General features: G+C 49.6%; 1 protein-coding gene across 1 annotated transcript in view; it reads right to left on the bottom strand.

Annotated features, from left to right (window-relative positions):
- The window catches only part of UBR7 (ubiquitin protein ligase E3 component n-recognin 7), a 77,218-nt gene that overhangs the window by 9,123 nt on the left and 45,652 nt on the right, over positions 1-22,443 (bottom strand). Inside the window, exons 9-10 of the mRNA XM_078660086.1 lie at positions 11,035-11,194; positions 10,500-10,561 (exon numbers count right to left, since the gene is read on the bottom strand). Of these exons, the coding sequence (XP_078516212.1) occupies positions 10,500-10,561; positions 11,035-11,194 (222 nt within the window). The remainder of the gene's footprint in view (positions 1-10,499; positions 10,562-11,034; positions 11,195-22,443) is intronic.

Genomic DNA, 22,443 nt, shown 5'->3' with positions numbered 1-22,443 from the left:
AACATCATCCAATCATAAGATATCCTCAATCATCTCCCAACTCCTCCTCTCTCCGACGGACAAAACCACTGCCAGAACCACCTTCACAAGTAAGGTAGCGGACCGGATGTGTACCAACTGCCTGCAGCTCAACTCAGACAAGACTGAAGTACTGGCCTTTGGTAACAAGACCTCCCAATAGGACTCTACTGGGTGGCCGTCAGAGCTGGGACCCACACCCACACACCACGCAAGAAATCTAGGACTGCTCAAGCCAACGCAGTGTCCACCTCTTGCTTCCACTTACTACGCATGCCGCGAAAAATCTTCAAATCGTTACCTCAGAACACCAGACTGACCGTCACACAAGCACTCATCACCAGCATGATGAATTCCGGCAACCCTACGCCGGAATCTCCAACCCACTCGTACGCAGACTCTAGACCATACAGACCTCCACTGCAGGACTTACATGACCGTCCCATGCCGCACCCTCATCACACCACACCGCATCTCAGGAAGCTTCACTGGCTTCCCTTTCACGTGTGCGGCCAATTTAAACTTCACTCGCACATACAAAGCCCTACACACCAGCGGATCAGAATACTGAACAGCGACATACACTTTCTCCAGCCACCTATGCTCTGCCTCATTCACAAACTTGCACACATTCGCGAAAACAAAACTGGAGGCTTCCCCCTCTCATACATCGCACCTAAGACACAGAACGACCTCCCTCAACACATCAGAACATCCTCCTCACTTCTTGAGGTTAGCAAGACGCTGAAGACCTACCTTTTCATAAAAGCACCTTGGGGACCACAAACCTACACACCTGGCAGAGTGCCTGGATACCCTCTCGGCGGATTACGTGCTATACAAATCAATATTTGCTTCCTGTTGAGCAAATCTTCCATAAGGTAAGCATACATAGAACTTTTCATTTTATAAATATCTAATAAGGTCTGTGCTTCCTTCTTAGACCATACATCTGGTACCACTCCTACTCAGTCACACCTTCGCCGTCTAGCTGCCTGGTACAGGCCGTGGAAGCACTGTGTGACCCTCCACAACTCTGAGGGATCCTCAGAGCCCAGATATTTCTCCACCGACCCCCGCTCTGGTTCCCGTTCCCCAGGCAGCTGTGTACCTGGAGCCCCTCACAGGCACTCCCACCCCACCTGCTGTCTCACTGGGGCAACCTGGCACACCAGAGCACGTCCCGGGGGCAGTGCAGTCCCTGAATCCTTCCAGGTGGGCAAGTACTTCCCTTCGTCTATCACCATGGGGGTACATTCAAACAGATGAAAACAGCTAAACAATTGATGCATATTGTCCTGGTCAGTGAGATGGAGATTTACCTCATCGCCTCCTTTAAAAATGCATGGATCTTAACAGCTTCTTTTCTTTGCATGAAAATATTGGTCTCATTCACAGCAGATTTTAAACTATTTTTGGCCTCCCATTATTGGTGTCTGCAAATTTATTTACGTTGAACTGAATTTCCAACTATGGAGAAACAAATTTCTTTCCGATGTTTTGGGTTCATCAGGTACTAGAAGTTTAGTTTCTGGAAATCCAGTTATTCTCGTTTTTTATTTTAGAACCTTACAGGCCAGCTGTTAGTGACACCAGTCTACAAATCCCATTGATTGCAGTTTCCAATTACTGGTGTTTTTTTCTTCAAATTCATTTTGGTCTCCTCTTGTCGGCTTACTTTGAAACAGATCATCCCTGCGAGATTTATTTTCCCTTAATACCGTTATTCTGCTTTTAAAGTTGCCCCTATCCGCATAATCACTAGGACTGTGTGAGAGAAGCTGGCCTGGTATATGAGGTCTACCAATTTAAGTGGGCACCTTGCACCAGTCAAGACAACCCTTATGGTGATTTAAGAGGTCTTATTCTAAGTGGTAGTTGTGGAGAGCAGCCTTCAGGTTTAGCCCAGGAGGAGTGTAAAGCAGCGTGCAAGTCTACATGCAAGTCACGGTTGGAATTTGAAAGATTAAAGGACCCTTCCCTTACCAACGGACCCTGAAGAAACTCTGTGGCAGACAGAAGGTTGGAGAGCCACCCCACCCGTGGATACCCTAGTACCCACGTTACCTACACTAGGGAAGTCAGGTGCATAGGCGTAAAGTGGTCGGAAACTGCAGTCGAACCCAATGGAGGACTTGGGGAAAGTGCCACTGTTGGAGAAGGAGAAAGTGTCCGGTGGATTCAAGATGAGAGGTACCTGCAAGCAGAGGGGACAGAGTCTATGTCACTCAGCAGTGAACAGGAGACTTGGAAGATGAATGACTCAGATGTCGGGTGTTGCAGGATGGGTGACAAGGACCTCGACGCAGCAACTGTGAGGACCAGGCAACACGGAGGAAGACCAGGAGCCATGCACATGCTGTCCTACGAAGGATGTCGAGTGCTGGGGGGTCGTTGTCTGGCAGGAGCACCAACAAGCCTTGGCAAATGTAACCAACGCAGGAATGGAAGAAGGAGCAATGTCGTGACCAGCCAGGACCAGGGGAAACAAAGGTAACCCTCAAAAAGACCGGAGGCACTAGAGTGACAAGAGGACCTCTAGCGGCTCACTAAAAGATGCAGGCCACAGTGCACACGTTGCGGCTGAAGATTCTGGTCACTGGAGGTGCTTGAGATTGGGGCTACTTGGAGCCCAAAGATCATCTTGGAAGGAAGCCACCCAGCTGTTGCAACTGCAAGTTGACTCAGTGCACATGGGTTTGGTTAATTTTAGCCTCCACGAGGGATACTTGCCTCGAACTTGGTAAGAGGGCAGGGCAGGCCTCAGGAGCTTTGAAAAACTACCACCTGTGTTGCAGAACCTTTCGGAGTCCGGAGGAGCTCAGGATCAGCAGACCGGTCGACTAAGTTGTGGTGCCTGCGAATGCAGGGGAGTGACTCCTTCACTTCAAGGGAGAGTCCTTCAGGTGTCTTTGATGCCCACAGGCCTTGGAAGGTTCCTGTATGGTGCACATGCCCAGACAATGCAGCAGACTGAAAGGGGAATCAAGTTGAACCCAAACTAAGTCCAGCGAAGTCCTGAATGTCCAGACGGTAGAAGAAGTGGTGTCTGATCTGAATCTTGTCCCACGACGAATCTGGGGACCTACACTCGGGTAAGCCCTTAAGTACCCTAAAGAAAGGGTTGGGACGATTCAGGGGACTCTCCCTGGGGAGGGCCTGGACAAGGGTGGGGAGGCCCAGGGGGGGGAGTTACTTCCATGTCCTTTGTCCAGTTCCGCCCCAGAGCGTGAGCCAGCGGCTCCCAGGACTGGTTTGAACTAGACTATGCACAGGAACACCAAATGTGCCCCTCATGAAGACTAAGTGGTGCTGGCAAGCACACCCACCCTCCCCCAATACACTAAATTCTGTCTAGGAGGTGGTCACACCTCCCTGTGACAGGATGCCTATAGTTCGGCCTTTCCCTGCTCGAGCTTGGCTCAGAAGCAGGAGGAGGGCAGAATCGACTCTCTGGTCGGCAGCAACCACTTTGTGCTGTCTGGGTCAAGAAGGCTGGTACTGGGAACACTGAGAGCCTAACGGAGGGCTCTTCCAGTCCTTGGAATCATAGCTCCCACACCGTTTACGGTGTGGGAGGCATAATTCAGACATGTTTGATACCAACATGATAGGATTCGTTGCAGCCAGTTTCGAGATAGTCATCGTGTAATTATGTGGTGCCCCTCTATATAGTATATGGCTGCTTCACTGACAACCCGGGAGAATGGACTCCGTAGGCATTAATGGTGTCCTGCTCATGCTGGGGCATCCTCTCACTAAGAACCAAGCACCCTGCCTTGAGGACTGCAAAGGCCTGCTAGAGGGGTGGCTTATTGGTTTTAAGTGCAGTGACCCTAGATATAGGAAACATATATATTTAGTAAGTGGTGCAAGGACAAACTTACACAGGCTGCAATGGCAAGCCTGTAGTTCCATTTTGAATAGTCTCATGGGTGGCATAATACATGCTTGGGCCCACGGGAGACCTCTGGGGTACCCATGCCCTGGGTACCATATACTAGGGGCTTATAAGGGTTCCCCAGTATCTAATCTGGGGTGTACCAAAGTACTGAACAAGACAATTTAAGGAGGAAGCATACAGACTGGTGTCCTGATCTGCAGGATCCCAGTCAGACTAGTCAAGTACAGCTTATCACCAGGCAAAAAGGGGGGGGGGGGTAGCCATAGAAGCAGATCCTACTTTCCTAGACCGTGGCAGCTACGTTTCCTGATAACGCAAGGTAAATATGAATAAGTTTATATTTAAAATGTCTTCCAGGTGGTGTTCCAGACAAGCCCTTTGTGTAGTGATGCCCATATGAGCAGGGCTGACTCTGGCCTGGAGAGCCCACACCAAAGGCTCAAAGTGGTGTGAGGGCTCTGCACTCCCACAGCAGAGGCACCAAGAGGTGTGAGGGCTCTGCACTGAAGCATGATGAAGATAGATGAATGCTTGGCCTCACCTTAAGGGTTCCCTTCAACCTGCAGCTCCACCCCAGCTCGCCTTTAGCATCCACAGAAAGGGCAGAACTTCGAGAAGTCAGCCATTTGCTAACAAAGTGTTCATTGGATTTGTAAAGACGAGACCTTTCACCACAAGCTCACAATCAGATGCTCCACTTGTGAAGGTCATTCCGGCTGCTTTCGTCACTTCACTAGAACCTGTGCCCAATGCAGGTGTTACCAGCGCTCCTTTGCTTATATACAAGAAGTCCCCATATGCAAACAGGAAAAGAAAAACAAACTCATTCCCCAATACACTACTCTGTCCCACCATATACCTCTCAATATATCCTCTCCCTCCACTCACTCATCCCAAATCTCATTCTACTAATCACCAACAAACCTCATTATAACCCCCTTTCTAAATTCTTCCCTCATGTACCCCCTCACTAACCCCAAATGTCTTACTATGATCTCCCTAATCCCTTTCTAGAGACTCTTCCCTCCTCCATCTCTATTTACTCATCCCAAACCTCATCTTACTATTAAGATATCCCAAAGAACACTTTAGACTACTCCTTATCTCCAGTATCCTATTCAATCCAACTATCACTCATGTCCAGCGTTCAAATTAACTCTCATTTTCCTATACTAATCCAGCAATAATCCTTTTGGGTTCCGGGGTAGGGCGCTACTCGCCAAAAAAAGCTTAGACGCCTCGTCAGGGGTAATACGCACTATATAATGAATATGCTACTTACCAGTATGCATCTGTTCTTGGCATGTAGGGCTGCTGACATTCATATCTATAGCATAGATCGCCGCCTAGTGTTGGGTCCGGATGATTGCACATTGTTGTCCTGGAAGAGTCTTCGAAGTATCACGAGATAGGTGGCTCCTTCCCTGGACTACAGTGCGCATGGGCATCGACTCCATCCCCAGATTGTTTTTAGCCATTGTGGCAAAGATGGAGTGTAATAGTGTAAGCGATGGCCATGCTAAGAGTAAGTGTTAAAAAGTCTGCAGCTTGCTACAGGCGCCGGGGAGGAGGGCGGGCGATATGAATGTCAGCAGCCCTACATGCCAAGAACAGATGCATACTGGTAAGTAGCATATTCAGTTCGAGGCATGTGGGCTGCTGAATTCATATCTATAGCATAGAATACATAGCAGTCCCTCCATTAACGGCGGCCGCCTGTGCCAGCTGCAGAAGTCTGAAAAAGCGTTTTAAGAACAGCCTGCCCTACAGCTGCCTGCTGCTTGGAGTGCACATCTACACAGTAATGTTTAGTAAATGTGTGTGGTGTAGACCATGTGGCTGCTCTACAAATATCTTCCAAAGGAATATTTCCAAGGAAAGCCATAGAGGCCCCCAACTTTCGGGTGGAGTGGGCTCGTGGGGGGACCGTTAAAGTGCGCTTAGCCTTGTGATAGCAAATTTGAATGCACTTAACGATCCACCTGGCTATACCTGCTTTGGAAATGGGGTTGCCTTTGTGCTGGGCTGAGAAGGCAACAAAGAGTTGTTGTGTTTTCCTAAAGTCTTTGGTCCTATCGATGTAGTACATCAAGGCTCGTTTGACATCAAGAGTGTGGAGCATTCTTTCGGCAACTGTTTCTGGGTTTTGAAAGAATGCGGGCAGTTCAATGGTCTGATTGACATGGAACTGCGAAACCACTTTAGGAAGAAATTTAGGGTTAGTGCGCAGCACCACCCTGTTGGAGTGAATTTGAATGAATTGCTCTTGTACAGTGAGCGCCTGTAGCTCACTAACACGTCGCAAAGACGTAATGGCAATGAGAAAAGCCACTTTCCATGTTAAGAACTGAATCTCACATGAATGTAGAGGCTCAAAAGGTGGGCCCATCAACCTGGTGAGGACCACATTGAGGTTCCATACAGGAGCTGGCGGGGTCCTGGGAGGGATGACCCGCTTTAGGCCTTCTAGGAAGGCTTTAATGGCAGGCACTATGAAGACGGAGAGATGCTGCCTGTTCTGGAGATAAGCCGCTATGGCGGATAAGTGTATCCTGATGGAAGCGTATGCTAGATTGCATTTGTAAAGATGTAACAAATAGCAGATGATGTTGGGAGTGGATTCATCTAGCGGGTTGATGTTGTGTGTAGCACAGTAAATGACAAACCGCTTCCATTTTGCTGCATAGCAGGCTCTGGTGGTGGGCTTTCTTGCCTCCCGTATGATATCCATGCATTCAGGAGGCAAGTCACGGTAGCCAAACTAAGACTTCAGGAGCCAGATCGCCAAGTTGAGCTGTTGCGGATCTGGGTGCTGAATGTCGCCATGGCTCTGCGTCAAAAGCTTGGGCGTGAGGTGTAGCCTTTGATGCGGTACCACGGAGAGTTCCAGAAACGTGGTGTACCATGGTTGGCGTGCCCACGTTGGAGCAACCAGGATGAGCGTCATCGAGTGTTGCTTTAGCTTTGTTGCCACCAGCGGTATGAGAGGTGCTGGGGGAAAAGCGTACGCAAATCTGCCTGACCAGTTCATCCATATCGCATTGCCTTGCGACTGTGGGTGAGGGAACCTGGCGGCAAAGCTTTGGCATTTTGCGTTTTCCCTTGTGGCGAACAGGTCTATCTGTGGATGACCCCACTTCTGGAAGTACGGGCGGAGTACTGATGGATGTATCTCCCACTCGTGCATCTGGTGGCTGTACCTGCTGAGCAGGTCCGCCATCGGATAGTCCGTGCCTGGGAGGTGTTCCGCCATGAGGAAGATGTTCCTTTGAATGGCCCACTTCCACATGCTCTGAGCCAGATGAGACAACTGTGGAGAGTGTGTACCTCCCTGCTTCTGGATGTAGTACATGGCTGTCATGTTGTCCGTCCGGATCAACACGACCTTGTTGCACAGATGTACTTTGAATGCTTTCAGTGCCATGAAGATTGCCATCAGTTCTAGGTAGTTGATGTGCATCTTCTTTTGCTGTATTGTCCATAGTCCCTGCACTGTGCAATGGAGTACATGAGCTCCCCATCCCTGGAGAGACGCGTCCGCTGTCAGGATGATCTGTGGGACAGACTCTTGGAACGGTCGGCCCTTGCAAAGGTTGTGTGGATTCCACCAATGCAGAGAGTTGTATGCCCGACCGGTGACCCACACTAGGTCTTTCAGCTGTCCCTGAGCCGGATTCCACTGATGCGCTAAGCATTCCTGGAGCGGACGCATATGTAACCTGGCATGCGGGACTATAAAAATGCAGGAGGCCATCATGCCTATCAACTGCATGAACACTCTCGCAGGAAGCGAGTGTTGCGGTTGGAACTGTTGGATTAGCGACTGGATGTTGTTGATCCGCGCTGAAGTTGGCTGAGCCGTGGCTGCCAGAGTATTGATCGTTGCACCGAGATATTGCCACACATGGGCTGGCTGAAGGTGCGACTTTGGATAGTTCAGGGAGAACCCCAGACTGTGAAGAAGGTGAATGGTGTGGGACATGTCGGCGGCGCACTGCTGGGCCGAGTTTGCCTGAACCAGCCAGTCGTCCAGATAAGGGTAGACATGGATGTGTTGTCTCCTGAGGTGCGCCGCTACGGTCGCCAGACATTTGGTGAACACTCTGGGGGCTGTGGTCACTCAGAAAGGAAGGACCTTTAATTGATAATGCCGATTTTGAATGGTGAATCAGAGGTATTTTTTGTGTGATGGATGGAGTGGAATGTGGAAGTAAGCATCCTTGAGATCTAAGGTTGCGAGGAAGTCTCCCTGATTGAGGAGCGGAAGAACCTGTTGCAGCGTTAGCATGTGGAAGTGTTCTGAGAGAATGTATTGGTTGAGGGGCCTGAGGTCTAGAATAGGCCTGAGGGACCCGTCCTTCTTCGGGATTAAGAAGTACAGGGAGTACACCCCTGTGCTCTGTGGACATAGGACGGTGTTTTGGTGGTATGTTGGGTGGAGTGGATGTGATCTCCAAACAATAGCCGTACTGGATAAGTTTCCTGACCCACCTGTCTGTGGTGATGGTTTTCCAGACTGGCAGGAACCGCTGGAGCCTTCCCCCGACAGGCGTGGAATGGTCGGGGGCAGTGACAGGGCGTCACTGTTTGTTGGAGGCAGAGGAACGGGAGTTGTTGTTGCCCTTGCCTCTGCCCTTGCCGTTGTTGCCCCGATAACCTCCTCTATTCTGTTTGAGGTAAGAGGATTGCGCCCCACCTTTATTGAATTGCGTTTGCTGGGACATCTGGCCTCTGGAAACACCCCTATTGCCTGAGCGACGAAAAGTGCTCCCCCGAAACTGTTGGGATTGGAGAGCTCCCATGGACTTGGCAGTCTCGGTATCCTTTTTTATTTTTTCCAAGGTGGTATCCACCTCTGGACCAAATAATCTGTCAGGGTTAACTGGCTGGTTGAGGATGGTAGTTTGGATCTCAGGCTTAAATCCAGAGATTCTGAGCCATGCCTGAAGAGGAGTGGCGTCGATGACTTGGAGGTGGGAACCGACTGTTTCGGCGCGGGAGGCGGTGCGGGGTCTACCGCCGAGGCCTTGTCCCCGATACGCTTGAGGGAGTCCGAGACCTGCTTCGTGAATGAAGCGGATGGTTTCGCCGATACGACAGACTACCTCGGTCCAGCAACGTGGGAAGACTCGATCGTCGACGACTTTGGCTGGTCGGTCCGAGGCGTGCCCGTGGTGGTGTCCTGGGCAACCGCTTTAGGGGCACCAACCTTCGGCTCGATGCCCTTGCTGGTCTTCGGCTCTACGCCCTTTGCGGCCTTTGGTGCCGCGCCCTTGCTCGGCTTCGGTTCGATGCCCGATCCGGACTGCGGCTCGACGCCCTTGCTTGACGGAGTCTGGACGGCCTTTTTGTGCTTCAGCTCGACGCCTTTAGTCTGCTTTGGCTGGACTGATTTCACAGACTTTGCCGGGTCGACAGGCTTCTTCGGCTTGGGCTGTCCCGACACCTTGGAGGACGAGGGTGTCGACGGTGGATCAGAAGGTTTCGGTTTCGATTGCGCCTGAACCACTTTAGGTTGTTCGGATACCGAAGCTTTCACTTTCGGTTTCGATTTCTTTAATGGCGGCTCCGCCGAAGAGTCCGTGGCCGGGAGGAGGGGCCGTGGATTTTGGTAGAAGGTCTTGGGTAAGGCCGATAGGCGATCCCTCGACCTGAGCCTTCGTAAGTGTTCGAACGGGGCATAGCTCTTCCTCAGAGCTATCTTCCATGGCCCCATAGGCCTCATTGTCGTCTCCTACCTCATCGACGACTTCTTCTACGGGTAGGTCTTCGACATCCACTTGAGGGTCGTAGTCGACTTCTTCAGCTGGAGGCGAAATTTGCAGGTGAAGGTCGTGTTAGTCTGCTTCATCGCTGTCGAAGATGTCCACCGGTGCCGGGGCCGACTGCCTGGCCTCCATGCGCGCCACGCGCCGAAGCCGAATCGTCTTCTTCGAACGAAACCTGGAACAAGCCATACAGTTGGCTTCATCGTGGTCCGGCAACAGGCACTTGTTGCACACCGGGTGGACGTCGATGTGTGGGTACTTCGATCCTCACACGGGACACTTCTTGAACGGGCTCCGTTCCATGTCGCGTCGAGGGTCTTGCTACGTCGAGTGGGCCTCGAGCTCCAAAGAGTTACGCGACTCCTTGGATGTTGAACTCGGAAGCGAGTCCGAACAGAACCGGGCACCGAACGCAAACAATACCGACGATAAAGAGAGAAAAAGGCCTTTTGGCCTCGAGAATTATGTCGATTCCGAACTGAGAGAACGAAAGTACATCCGAACCCAATGGCGGAAAAAAACAATCTGGGGATGGAGTCGATGCCCATGCGCACTGTAGTCCAGGGGAGGAGCCACCTATCTCGTGATACTTCGAAGACTCTTCCAGGACAACAATGTGCAATCTTCCGGACCCAACACTAGGCGGCGATCTATGCTATAGATATGAATTCAGCAGCCCACATGCCTCGAACATACAATTACAATATTAAAACAAAATTTACAGAGAAGCTGGGACAGGTTTACAATCTAGATCAACAGATAAAGCAAGATGTGAGAGCAAGATGTATAACGGGCTAGATATAACTAACCTTTCCTTCTTCAGCAAATCTCTTCAAATAATCCTTGAGCTCTGTCTTCATGTCATTGTATTCTATAGGGGGAAAAAGCAAACGAAAAGAAAAAAAAAAAACACATGAAGCGATATATACTACCATGCCAAAAGCACTAAGTTCTGTCTGCAAGAGGACACAAATCTACCAGTCAGGGACCAGCATGGTTTCCCTCAATAAACAAAAAAATCAGTCAAAAGCAGTCAAGTCTTTTCTTTAATAAAAAGGGGCATAAGGGTGGAGGGAAGCATGAAAACAAAGATGACTGGAGAAAAATGGAAACACTACATGTTCTAAACTGTCCTTTAGGTCATCACAGATAGAATGAAGACAGAAGAAAATTCAGGATGTGTTCAATAAGACAAGCTGTTCCTAACTTGTTTACCACTCTTGGGCGATGCACAATCTTGTTTTCAATCCATTAAATGCCCGAATTTAGCACCATACAAGCTGGTTGAAATAAATTTTTGTTGAAAGCAAGAGTCTGAAATTGGACTGGTCACATGACACTTACCATATATTAACTCCACCTGCTGAACCCGATCCATGTTGCTCAGTGCAGACATTAGAGGATCTTGCCTAGTCGCATTATCACTTTTGCCCTTTGTCTCATAAGCAACCACTGTATCAAATTCATCCAACAGGAACGGCAAGTCCAGCTCTGAATACATTTCCTTCAAACAATGAGGAGAAAAACATGCAGGTTATTTTAGAACATTCAACAGCTCAATATGCAAACTCCTACCATAATTATTCTTCATGTCAGCAGACTGCCTAGTAACGAGGGAGAACATGACTTTGCAGTTGTAAAAAGCACACAACGCCCCAAAACTTTCCACAGCATTAGGAAAAGCGCAAGTATACCACCAGAGTAGTGCGTCTATCTGGCTCAATTCTGAAAAGGGTACAACATATCCTATAACACTGTGAAGCAGCATGCATTGATCAATCATGTATTTAATTAGATCTGTACATTTCCACACAGTACCAGAGGGAGTGAAACCTATTCTAAACGTATCTTGCCTGTCCCAGCTCAAATGGAAGTTCAATCCGCCACTTAACCCCAATAATTAGAGCACCCCCCTCCCCCCAGATTTGCTGTTTTATATGTAGAAATCACATTTATGATTTTACTTTTTAGTCAGTTTTACAGTGGTCTAGTCGCAGTCGAGGGATTTTTTCCACATCAGAGTAAACACTGAGAATCTAACAATTATGAGCCAATTGAAGTTGCAAATTGTCGAGATGATATCCTCCTAGTACCCAAGGCAGACTACTCACTTCAATTTTTTTCAAACACACAAGGATTTTTTTTTTTTTTTTTTTTTCACTACAGCCAGCCTACAGCCAGTAATAGCTTGTTGCTTTGAAGCCCTTCATATGCTAAATCACTAGCCATCCTGATGGAGAAGTGTGAACACCTTCCTCTAGAGGAGAGCATGGCCTTCACCTGCAGGGGGTCAAAGGCATGTCTGTGGTGGCAGGCTGGACGAGACCGGGCAGCCAGCACACTAAGAGGCTGGTAGGTTTTCAGGAGGCACCACTAGGGCCATCCTGTGGGTGCACATCCCTAGCCCTGATTGGATAAGCCCCACCATCTTCAAGATGGTAGGCACTGAAAAAAATGTGCTTTACTTCGCCTCCTGCATCTGAGGGGTGGAGTTGGCGAAGGGAGACACACCTACTTTACTGTTTTTCCACCGGTTCTCCCACTAAAATTGGGCTTTGAACTGGGGGAGCCATCTGCTGCTATCTGTAGAGGCTGAGGCTGGGGTTGCATTACAAAGGCAGCAAGGCCTTTGAAGCATCCTTCAAGCACTGGGTTTTTTTCTGGCATCAAGGCAGTAGCGCTCGACTCAAGGGTTTAGAAACATGTCTGGCTACCTAAAAGACGGTCAGAGACCACACCAGGGTTGGTAGGTTTTTAGGGCAGAGGAGTAACAGAACTTGAGGGGGGCACCCCTGCAAAGTACATGAAGGCCTCTGGGTACATGTTTCAATAGATCCCACATTGGCATGATTGTGCGTTTATTGAGAGTTTGGAGGTTCAGTAAAGCCATCATAGTGCTAGGAAACTTGATTTGTTGAGTTTCCAGCCCATGTACGCTCTATGGCTTCACTGTGGATTACAATATTAAGAATAGACTCAAATATTGTAGGGGCATATCGACTAATGCAGATATGCCCATGCCGGAGATATAGTGCACCCTGCCCTAAGCTTGTAAGACTTGCTAGACGGGTGACTTGCCCATACCTTAGGTAGAGCGGCTTGGACTACCGTTTGTCTGCATCAAGGCATTCAGGCTGCAGTGGCAGTTAGCATAGCCTTAGTGAGGGGTCCCTATGGGACCCTCTTCAGTCCCAATGCTCTAGGGACCATTTACTTGGGACTTACAGGGGGACCTGAAGTTGCCAATTGTGGTTCAGTTTTAGGAAAGGAATCGTAGTACAGGGAACCTGGACAGCAGGGTCCCAGTACACTTCAAAGTTGCGTCAGTGTGTGTCGCACTGAAACAAACTCTTTCCCATATCTCGCAGCACAAATCTTTGTCCAAGTACTGTGACTCCATTCTTGTAGTTTCTCGTAATATTAACATGTTCTTTTCTGTAGTGCTTAATCAGACCCTCAGCATTTCGCGATTAACAGAAAAAAAAAAAAAAGACGCAAAATCAGCTGGCAAGCACGACGGCCGTGATATTTAACATACCGCCTGCGTAAAGAAGTCTCCCGGTAGGCATAAAAAATGCCATTTTATTGGCTGTACGCGAATGCGTCACCCCGTGAAACTGCGCTGGACAGCCGTATTAGATGCCTGCTTCAATTGCAAATTGTTATGAAAGAAGAGCGAGAAAAGGTAAGTATCGCTTCTCTGCTCTCCAGCTTGCAGGCTCAACTGAAAACAAGCATTGAAAATGCAATAGGTCTCGCAATAGAAGAGTTTAACATTTTCCGTTTTGCAAATGGATGAGTGGCGTTGCGTGGGCGAGTGGCGTTGCGTGGGCGAGTGGCGTTGCGTGGGCGAGTGGCGTTGCGTGGGCGAGTGGCGTTGCGTGGGCGAGTGGCGTTGCGTGGGCGAGTGGCGTTGCGTGGGCGAGTGGCGTTGCGTGGGCGAGTGGCGTTGCGTGGGCGAGTGGCGTTGCGTGGGCGAGTGGCGTTGCGTGGGCGAGTGGCGTTGCGTGGGCGAGTGGCGTTGCGTGGGCGAGTGGCGTTGCGTGGGCGAGTGGCGTTGCGTGGGCGAGTGGCGTTGCGTGGGCGAGTGGCGTTGCGTGGGCGAGTGGCGTTGCGTGGGCGAGTGGCGTTGCGTGGGCGAGTGGCGTTGCGTGGGCGAGTGGCGTTGCGTGGGCGAGTGGCGTTGCGTGGGCGAGTGGCGTTGCGTGGGCGAGTGGCGTTGCGTGGGCGAGTGGCGTTGCGTGGGCGAGTGGCGTTGCGTGGGCGAGTGGCGTTGCGTGGGCGAGTGGCGTTGCGTGGGCGAGTGGCGTTGCGTGGGCGAGTGGCGTTGCGTGGGCGAGTGGCGTTGCGTGGGCGAGTGGCGTTGCGTGGGCGAGTGGCGTTGCGTGGGCGAGTGGCGTTGCGTGGGCGAGTGGCGTTGCGTGGGCGAGTGGCGTTGCGTGGGCGAGTGGCGTTGCGTGGGCGAGTGGCGTTGCGTGGGCGAGTGGCGTTGCGTGGGCGAGTGGCGTTGCGTGGGCGAGTGGCGTTGCGTGGGCGAGTGGCGTTGCGTGGGCGAGTGGCGTTGCGTGGGCGAGTGGCGTTGCGTGGGCGAGTGGCGTTGCGTGGGCGAGTGGCGTTGCGTGGGCGAGTGGCGTTGCGTGGGCGAGTGGCGTTGCGTGGGCGAGTGGCGTTGCGTGGGCGAGTGGCGTTGCGTGGGCGAGTGGCGTTGCGTGGGCGAGTGGCGTTGCGTGGGCGAGTGGCGTTGCGTGGGCGAGTGGCGTTGCGTGGGCGAGTGGCGTTGCGTGGGCGAGTGGCGTTGCGTGGGCGAGTGGCGTTGCGTGGGCGAGTGGCGTTGCGTGGGCGAGTGGCGTTGCGTGGGCGAGTGGCGTTGCGTGGGCGAGTGGCGTTGCGTGGGCGAGTGGCGTTGCGTGGGCGAGTGGCGTTGCGTGGGCGAGTGGCGTTGCGTGGGCGAGTGGCGTTGCGTGGGCGAGTGGCGTTGCGTGGGCGAGTGGCGTTGCGTGGGCGAGTGGCGTTGCGTGGGCGAGTGGCGTTGCGTGGGCGAGTGGCGTTGCGTGGGCGAGTGGCGTTGCGTGGGCGAGTGGCGTTGCGTGGGCGAGTGGCGTTGCGTGGGCGAGTGGCGTTGCGTGGGCGAGTGGCGTTGCGTGGGCGAGTGGCGTTGCGTGGGCGAGTGGCGTTGCGTGGGCGAGTGGCGTTGCGTGGGCGAGTGGCGTTGCGTGGGCGAGTGGCGTTGCGTGGGCGAGTGGCGTTGCGTGGGCGAGTGGCGTTGCGTGGGCGAGTGGCGTTGCGTGGGCGAGTGGCGTTGCGTGGGCGAGTGGCGTTGCGTGGGCGAGTGGCGTTGCGCGGGCGAGTGGCGTTGCGCGGGCGAGTGGCGTTGCGCGGGCGAGTGGCGTTGCGCGGGCGAGTGGCGTTGCGTGGGCGAGTGGCGTTGCGTGGGCGAGTGGCGTTGCGTGGGCGAGTGGCGTTGCGTGGGCGAGTGGCGTTGGCGAGTGGCGTTGCGTGGGCGAGTAAATGAAGGGAAGCGAAAGAGAGAGAGTGTTAAGGGAGGGAGAGAGAGAGAAAGAGAGAGAAGGGAGAGAGAGAGAGTTATGGGAGGGAGAGAGAGAGTTATGGGAGGGAGAGAGAGAGAGAGAGAGAGAGAGTTATGGGAGGGAGAGAGAGAGAGAAAGAAAGAAGGGGGAGAGAGAGAGAGAGAGAGAAAGAGAGAGAAGGGAGAGAGAGAGAGAGAGAGAGTTATGGGAGAGAGAGAGAGAGAGAGAGTTATGGGAGGGAGAGAGAGAGAGAGAGAGAACAAGTGATACCAACATAAGTAAGCCATGCACTAGTGATTAACGAATGCTGATATTTTTAAGCCCACAGCAAATGTTACTTTGCCCAGTGGGAGAATATAAAAAATTGTTTGTAAAAAATTGACAGAGTGCGCAAACCACAAAGTTAATGGCCAATAAAAATAAATCCAAGAGCGACCATGTGAGTTTTAGGCAAAGGAGACGCTGAAGAGCCCCCGCTGCCTTGGTTTAAAACAAGCATTGAGAGCCTGGTGGGGGGGGGGGGGGGGGGGGGAGGGGGAGCCAGCGAGTGGGAGGGAAGGAGCATATGGGGATGGGGTGTGAGACGGTGGTCGTCCGGGGAGGAGGGGAGGAAGGGCTGGTGGCGCCAAGCAGAAAGCGGGAGAGTGTCAGCGTCTCAGCAGCAGCTGGCCTGCAGAAGTTACAGGGACTGCTCATGCAGTACACGGAAGCGGCCCAAAGTAATGGTTTTTAAACATTAACTTGACCCCACCTGCAATGACATTTCCTGTGTGAAGTCGACTCATTCCAAAGGTGATTCAATTCATATTGAGTAGTTAAGCTATGTTCATCTGGAAGCAGTTTTAAAAGGCCCTCTTCACTTCCCAAGTAAGAAAATGTCTAATGCACATGAAACGAGTGCACTTTCCCCACTACGAGAGCATGAAGCACGTGTGTTGAAGGGCACCTGTTAAGGCCAACGTGTTCAGGCTGACAAGGCACTCCCCACTCATCTTCCCAGTAACATTAGCTTCTCTTTACAGGAAAGTCAAAGCACAGCCGTGACATTTACCAAGAATACACACAACACTTACAAGTTTTAGACATAAAAAATCAATTACGATACAGCATGCTACAAAAGCTTTTTAAAGTTTTAACTTTTGAAAGGAAGCAATCTTTATTGTGAAAGTGAACTATGAAATTCTGTATACCTTTGTGAGCTGGGCCAGGGATATGGACGAAGAGGAGTCATTGATGTGTTTACAAAAAAACATTAAACAAAAATTTTCAAGTTTCACAAAGTAAAGCATTGGAAAAATTGTCACCTGCTCCGAAATAAAATACAATTAAAAACGGGAGGGTTTTCTTCTGAAGAATGTCCTCGAGGAAAGAACAGATTTGTTAAGTGGAGATTTTCATGAAATGTAATCAGATAGACTTTAAGGTGGTTCCCAATGTCCTTCATGCTTGCAGGAGGGATACGAAAACAAAATTAGCTACACCAGATCAGCTCATATGAAAAATGATGGCAACAAAAACAAAAAAAGACAAATGCGCTTGCAGCTGTATTTGAAGAATGGGCAGTACTTAAGAGATTGACATACAGTGTTGAATTCCTACTGCAAATGGATGCGTGAAAAGTGCAAAACGAATAAGATCGAGAACAAGCTGCGAACAAAGCATCCGAAAGCAGCCTAAAGGGGAGAAAGGAGGGGCGAGTGTAAGCCGAGGTCACACGGCGGGCAGGGGAGGGGGCGGAGCGGGGAGAGCGAGAGCGGCATGTGGGTGTGAAGAAGCCGGGCCTTTGAAGTGAAGCTAAGCTTCACTTCAAAGGTGTCGGAGGAATGCGGGCGGCTGTGCACGCGCTTTTAAGCTCAATGCACATGCGCATTGAGCTTAAAAGTCACGGGCACTGCAAGGAATCGCCACGATTCCTTGCTTGTTAGTTAAAGCGTGGTTAGGCCGCAATAGGCTCGCAAGCTCGATGCGCATGCGCATCGACAGGCGAGACCTAAAAATATAAAAAAAATTAGGACCCCAGCACAGGGATGGGCGGGGCGCACAGAGAAGGAAAAGGACTGTCTTTTCCTTCTTGCGCATGCAATACACTGACAGTGTCTGCTCTGCCGCGTCAACTGCCCTCTCCCCCTTTCTTCCTTCCTCCCTTTTATTCCCTCTCTTTGTCTAGCAGCTTGTTCTCTCTTACAGAAAACCCTGACTTCAGAAACGGTTCTCCACCTCTCCTTTCTTCTTTCGTGGATTTGTTCCCCTGTGAAATGGATCCAAAAAAGAAAAGCACTAACTCGCCTTTTTCTACTCCAAAGCAGTGCTGGACATTGCTAAATAGAAGTGCAGGTAAGAAGTAATCTGTAGCAGAGTACCTTATTGTTTCTGAGAAGTGCCCGTTATATATATATATATATATATATATATATATATATATATATATCTCAAAGAAAGTTTTTTCCCATGAAGGAGAGCCACATACAGGAGGTAAGTTTTACCGCTTTTATTCACGATGATGCAGCAAGGCAGCAAGGAAATCCACAATTTAAAATAAACAGACTATTGCCTGACGCGTTTCATGCTTGCTCGCATTTCCTCAGAGGCAGTCTTCTGGCGCACAGCGTGATGCGGTGACGGTATTTGATAATCCTTTTCACCTGTTCATGTGGGCGGTGGCTCACCTAGAGCCTTCTGGTCATTGTAGTGCCACAAATGAAAACTTCAGTGAGTATTGCCACGCTGTGTCTGATTGTGCCTAACATCAAAAGTCTTACTCACTTTGCTGCTCAAATAGTTACTCGTGAAACACGATCTCCTGCCCCTAGCGCCGGTCGCCGTTTGACTCCAGCAGGTCCGCTTTGCAGCTTCAGAGCTCTCCCACGGCCGGGACCAGCCGTTTTTATCTCAAAGAAAGTTTTTTCCCATGAAGGAGAGCCACATACAGGAGGTAAGTTTTACCGCTTTTATTCACGATGATGCAGCAAGGCAGCAAGGAAATCCACAATTTAAAATAAACAGACTATTGCCTGACGCGTTTCATGCTTGCTCGCATTTCCTCAGAGGCAGTCTTCTGGCGCACAGCGTGATGCGGTGACGGTATTTGATAATCCTTTTCACCTGTTCATGTGGGCGGTGGCTCACCTAGAGCCTTCTGGTCATTGTAGTGCCACAAATGAAAACTTCAGTGAGTATTGCCACGCTGTGTCTGATTGTGCCTAACATCAAAAGTCTTACTCACTTTGCTGGTCAAATAGTTACTCGTGAAACACGATCTCCTGCCCCTAGCGCCGGTCGCCGTTTGACTCCAGCAGGTCCGCTTTGCAGCTTCAGAGCTCTCCCACGGCCGGGACCAGCCGTTTTTATCTCAAAGAAAGTTTTTTCCCATGAAGGAGAGCCACATACAGGATGTAAGTTTTACCGCTTTTATTCACGATGATGCAGCAAGGCAGCAAGGAAATCCACAATTTAAAATAAACAGACTATTGCCTGACGCGTTTCATGCTTGCTCGCATTTCCTCAGAGGCAGTCTTCTGGCGCACAGCGTGATGCGGTGACGGTATTTGATAATCCTTTTCACCTGTTCATGTGGGCGGTGGCTCACCTAGAGCCTTCTGGTCATTGTAGTGCCACAAATGAAAACTTCAGTGAGTATTGCCACGCTGTGTCTGATTGTGCCTAACATCAAAAGTCTTACTCACTTTGCTGCTCAAATAGTTACTCGTGAAACACGATCTCCTGCCCCTAGCGCCGGTCGCCGTTTGACTCCAGCAGGTCCGCTTTGTGTGTGTGTATATATATATATATATATATATATATATATATATATATATATAAATAAAAGAGTGCCGGTACTCCATACCGGAGAGTATCGGCACATTGAAAGCACTGTTCTAAAGTGCAGCTGTGGGAATAAAAAGGTTCAACATATGGAAAATAACGAAATAAAGCCAAACAGAGTGGTAGCAAAGAGGGCAGATTGATTTTATTCATACCTAAAACATTTGCGCCACTCTACAGTTTGCCAGTGAAGCACTACATTTGTTTACTGGTCTTTCTTGGACTAGCGTTTTCCGCTGGGCGGGGAACTAGTGCACCAATCCTTGAGGCACTGCAACATGTGGATTGAAAAACAAAATGTGTACTGCGGCTCGGTGTTCAGGGAATTGGTCTTTTTACTATACTGCTTACGTTCTGTAAGGATGTAACTAATGGACATTGAAATGGGTCCATTCCTTGCCCTGTAGTCATGTCCTTAACTTTTCAGGCAAAAGCACTCGCTGATTTATGAATAGTGAGTGTAAAAGCATTAAAGTAACAATGTTGTTCCTGCTTACATTTTACATACTTAATTGGTCTGCTTTTTCCAGGATTATGTTACTTTTTTTTGTAGGCAGCATATTGCTCTTGTCTAGGGCGTAATTTAAATTGTGCTGCATCCAGGTGTTTATTGCGGGGCACAATTTTTTTTTTTTTTGCAGAGTTTTATATAGCGCGAACTAGAACCGAACCGAATCAGTTATCAGAGCGCTTTACATAGCACCAGTTACGTTACATGAGGACACTAATTTTTTTTTTTTTTAGGCACGGGGAGATTAAGTGATTTGCCCAGAATCACAGGGGGTTTTTGGCGTCGTTACCGAGACTCGAACCCAGATCCCCAGGTCCGAGGTCGAGCGCCTTAGCCGTTAGGCCAACCCCTCTTATAGTTGGGGGCAGTGCGAATTTCTCTCAGTGGGGCAGTATGGTGCTCAGTAGGGGAAGAGGATGAGACCCCATGGTCAGAGCTGCCGAATTTGGAACTGGGGAACCTGGTTCTGAAGGATGATTTTTGAGAGATGTCGGTCCTATCAGCACTACCCATAAAAGGGAGTCCGTGCATGCGACACAAGAGGCGGCTGTGTGACTGCACCCAGGGACCAAAGGGGGGAATGTGTGACTGCACCCAGGGACCAAAGGGGGGAATGTGTGACTGCACCCAGGGACCAAAGGGGGGAATGTGTGACTGCACCCAGGGACCAAAGGGGGGAATGTGTGACTGCACCCAGGGACCAAAGGGGGGAATGTGTGACTGCACCCAGGGACCAAAGGGGGGAATGTGTGACTGCACCCAGGGACCAAAGGGGGGAATGTGCGACTGCACCCAGGGACCAAAGGGGGGAATGTGTGACTGCACCCAGGGACCAAAGGGGGGAATGTGTGACTGCACCCAGGGACCAAAGGGGGGCTGTGTGACTGCACCCAGGGACCAAAGGGGGGGCTGTGTGACTGCACCCAGGGACCAAAGGGGGGGCTGTGTGACTGCACGCAGGGACCAAAGGGGGGGCTGTGTGACTGCACCCAGGGACCAAAGGGGGGGCTGTGTGACTGCACCCAGGGACCAAAGGGGGGCTGTGTGACTGCACCCAGGGAGTGGTGAAAGTGGTGCCCCGGCAGGAGTAAACTCATGGGCGCTAGAACATCCCAAGGAGAAATGCGGCCCCCCACCCACAAGGTTAGTAGGTTAGGAGATTGGAGCTGTGCTTCCGTAGAGCTGCAGAAACTTTAAACATGCCTATTTCATAAGGGAATACTATGCTAAAATAGATTCCATTGATTTAGGGCTGAAAAGGAATGGCTACGAGTAAAGTTAAGTGCCGCAGTAATGCTGCTAAATTTTCATTTTTGTGCCGCTAAATTTCAATTTTTGTGCCGCAAAATGTCAAATTTATGTCGCAATATCCTGGGGGGGTGGTGAGGGAGTGTCTGCTTAATACTGCACTTGTGTCATTTCTAAGCAATATAATAAACAGACTGTACTGTTCAATTGAATAGTATTCAATTTACTATGCTCTGAAGGATGTAGAGCAGAATCTTCCTTGCCAAGATTTAAACTTGTGACCTACAGGTTTCAAAAAAGGACTGCGATGAGCCTTAACCTGCTGAGACATTTCCTTGCATCTTGCTGCTCTTCCCGTTCACTAATGGGCAGACGGATAGTGCATTTATCTAGACCTCTGTGTGAGTTCCATATTCAATGGCTATTCACTCATTGATGTGGCCAATATAGTGGCAAATAGCCACTCTTATGCCTGGGCTGCCATGTATGATGCCATTAACCACTCCTGGAAACTGAGCAAAAATACTGAAACTCGGAAACCACAAAACCTAGTAGCAAACCATTAACTTAGAATTAATTACTGACCATATCACCCATTACCTTCTATAAAATGATTAGCCACAACATCTTAGATCATCCGTTTTACATTAGAGGGATTAATAGTAGCACTCATAATCACTCGTCTAAATAAAATTGTATCATTTGAGATTCTGGGATCAATGTTTCTCTGCAAGGCACCAAAATTACTTTATATGGAGTATTTCACAGAGTTCTGAATGCCGCATTAGCTCAGGCACTTAACATCCAGGAGTTCTTATTTAGAAACAAATAAGTCAACACTGCATTTGACAAATTCATTCTATCTACACCAAATACATTCCTTTCCATACGCCAAAAAGAGAATCTGAACAACTTAGCCCAGACTTGACAGGTTAACAGAGTAATCAAAAAAAGTTTGGATAGATTGGAGCTCAGACAGACCAGCTAAGCTTAACACTCCCCGCCCCCCCCCCCCCAAAAGAAAAAAAAGGGATTCTAAAAACACTTCAAGATCTTTGTCTACCCAAATAAAGCACAAAACAAAGCTGATTAAGATTAGTCAAATCCTACACCATATGACTGGACTTTTAAAATGTCTCAGTATATTTCAAACTGTCACTTAATTCCCACCCACACTAAAAGCCTTGCCTGCCCTCCTCACCAACGCTTTCCGAAACCCATTAACCAAATTCCTACAGTCAATCTTTTCTATGACACTTCTCCTGCTCCAATAAGCAAAATGATACCATCCTTACTCTGATTATACAAGAATCAACAAATGCAGAAATCTGAAGTGTTGCTCCATCTTGATAGTTTTAGTCATGTTAAATTCAAAAGAAGCCTCATTCATGTTTCGTCACTGAAAAGTACACCAATACCCAGTTTGAGTGAAGTACCACCTAAAATACTAAACCATCAACTGACACTATCACAGTTTACAAATGCGCCATTTGTGACTGGGTGTGAATGCTTGCATTGTACAGCATTCCTTCCATCATTTGTTCCTTTTGCACATGGCACTAAGTAAGGTCATAGTTTAGAAATATTGCATACTAGTGAGTATAATTTATGTGTAATGCATGAAATCCTCATGGTCCACTTTGC

This window comes from Lissotriton helveticus, chromosome 9 (assembly GCF_964261635.1).
Source record: "Lissotriton helveticus chromosome 9, aLisHel1.1, whole genome shotgun sequence".
NCBI classification, from domain to species: Eukaryota; Metazoa; Chordata; class Amphibia; order Caudata; family Salamandridae; genus Lissotriton; species Lissotriton helveticus.
The sequence above is the reverse complement of the archived record's forward strand: the minus strand, read 5'-3'. Positions and strand labels throughout refer to the sequence as shown.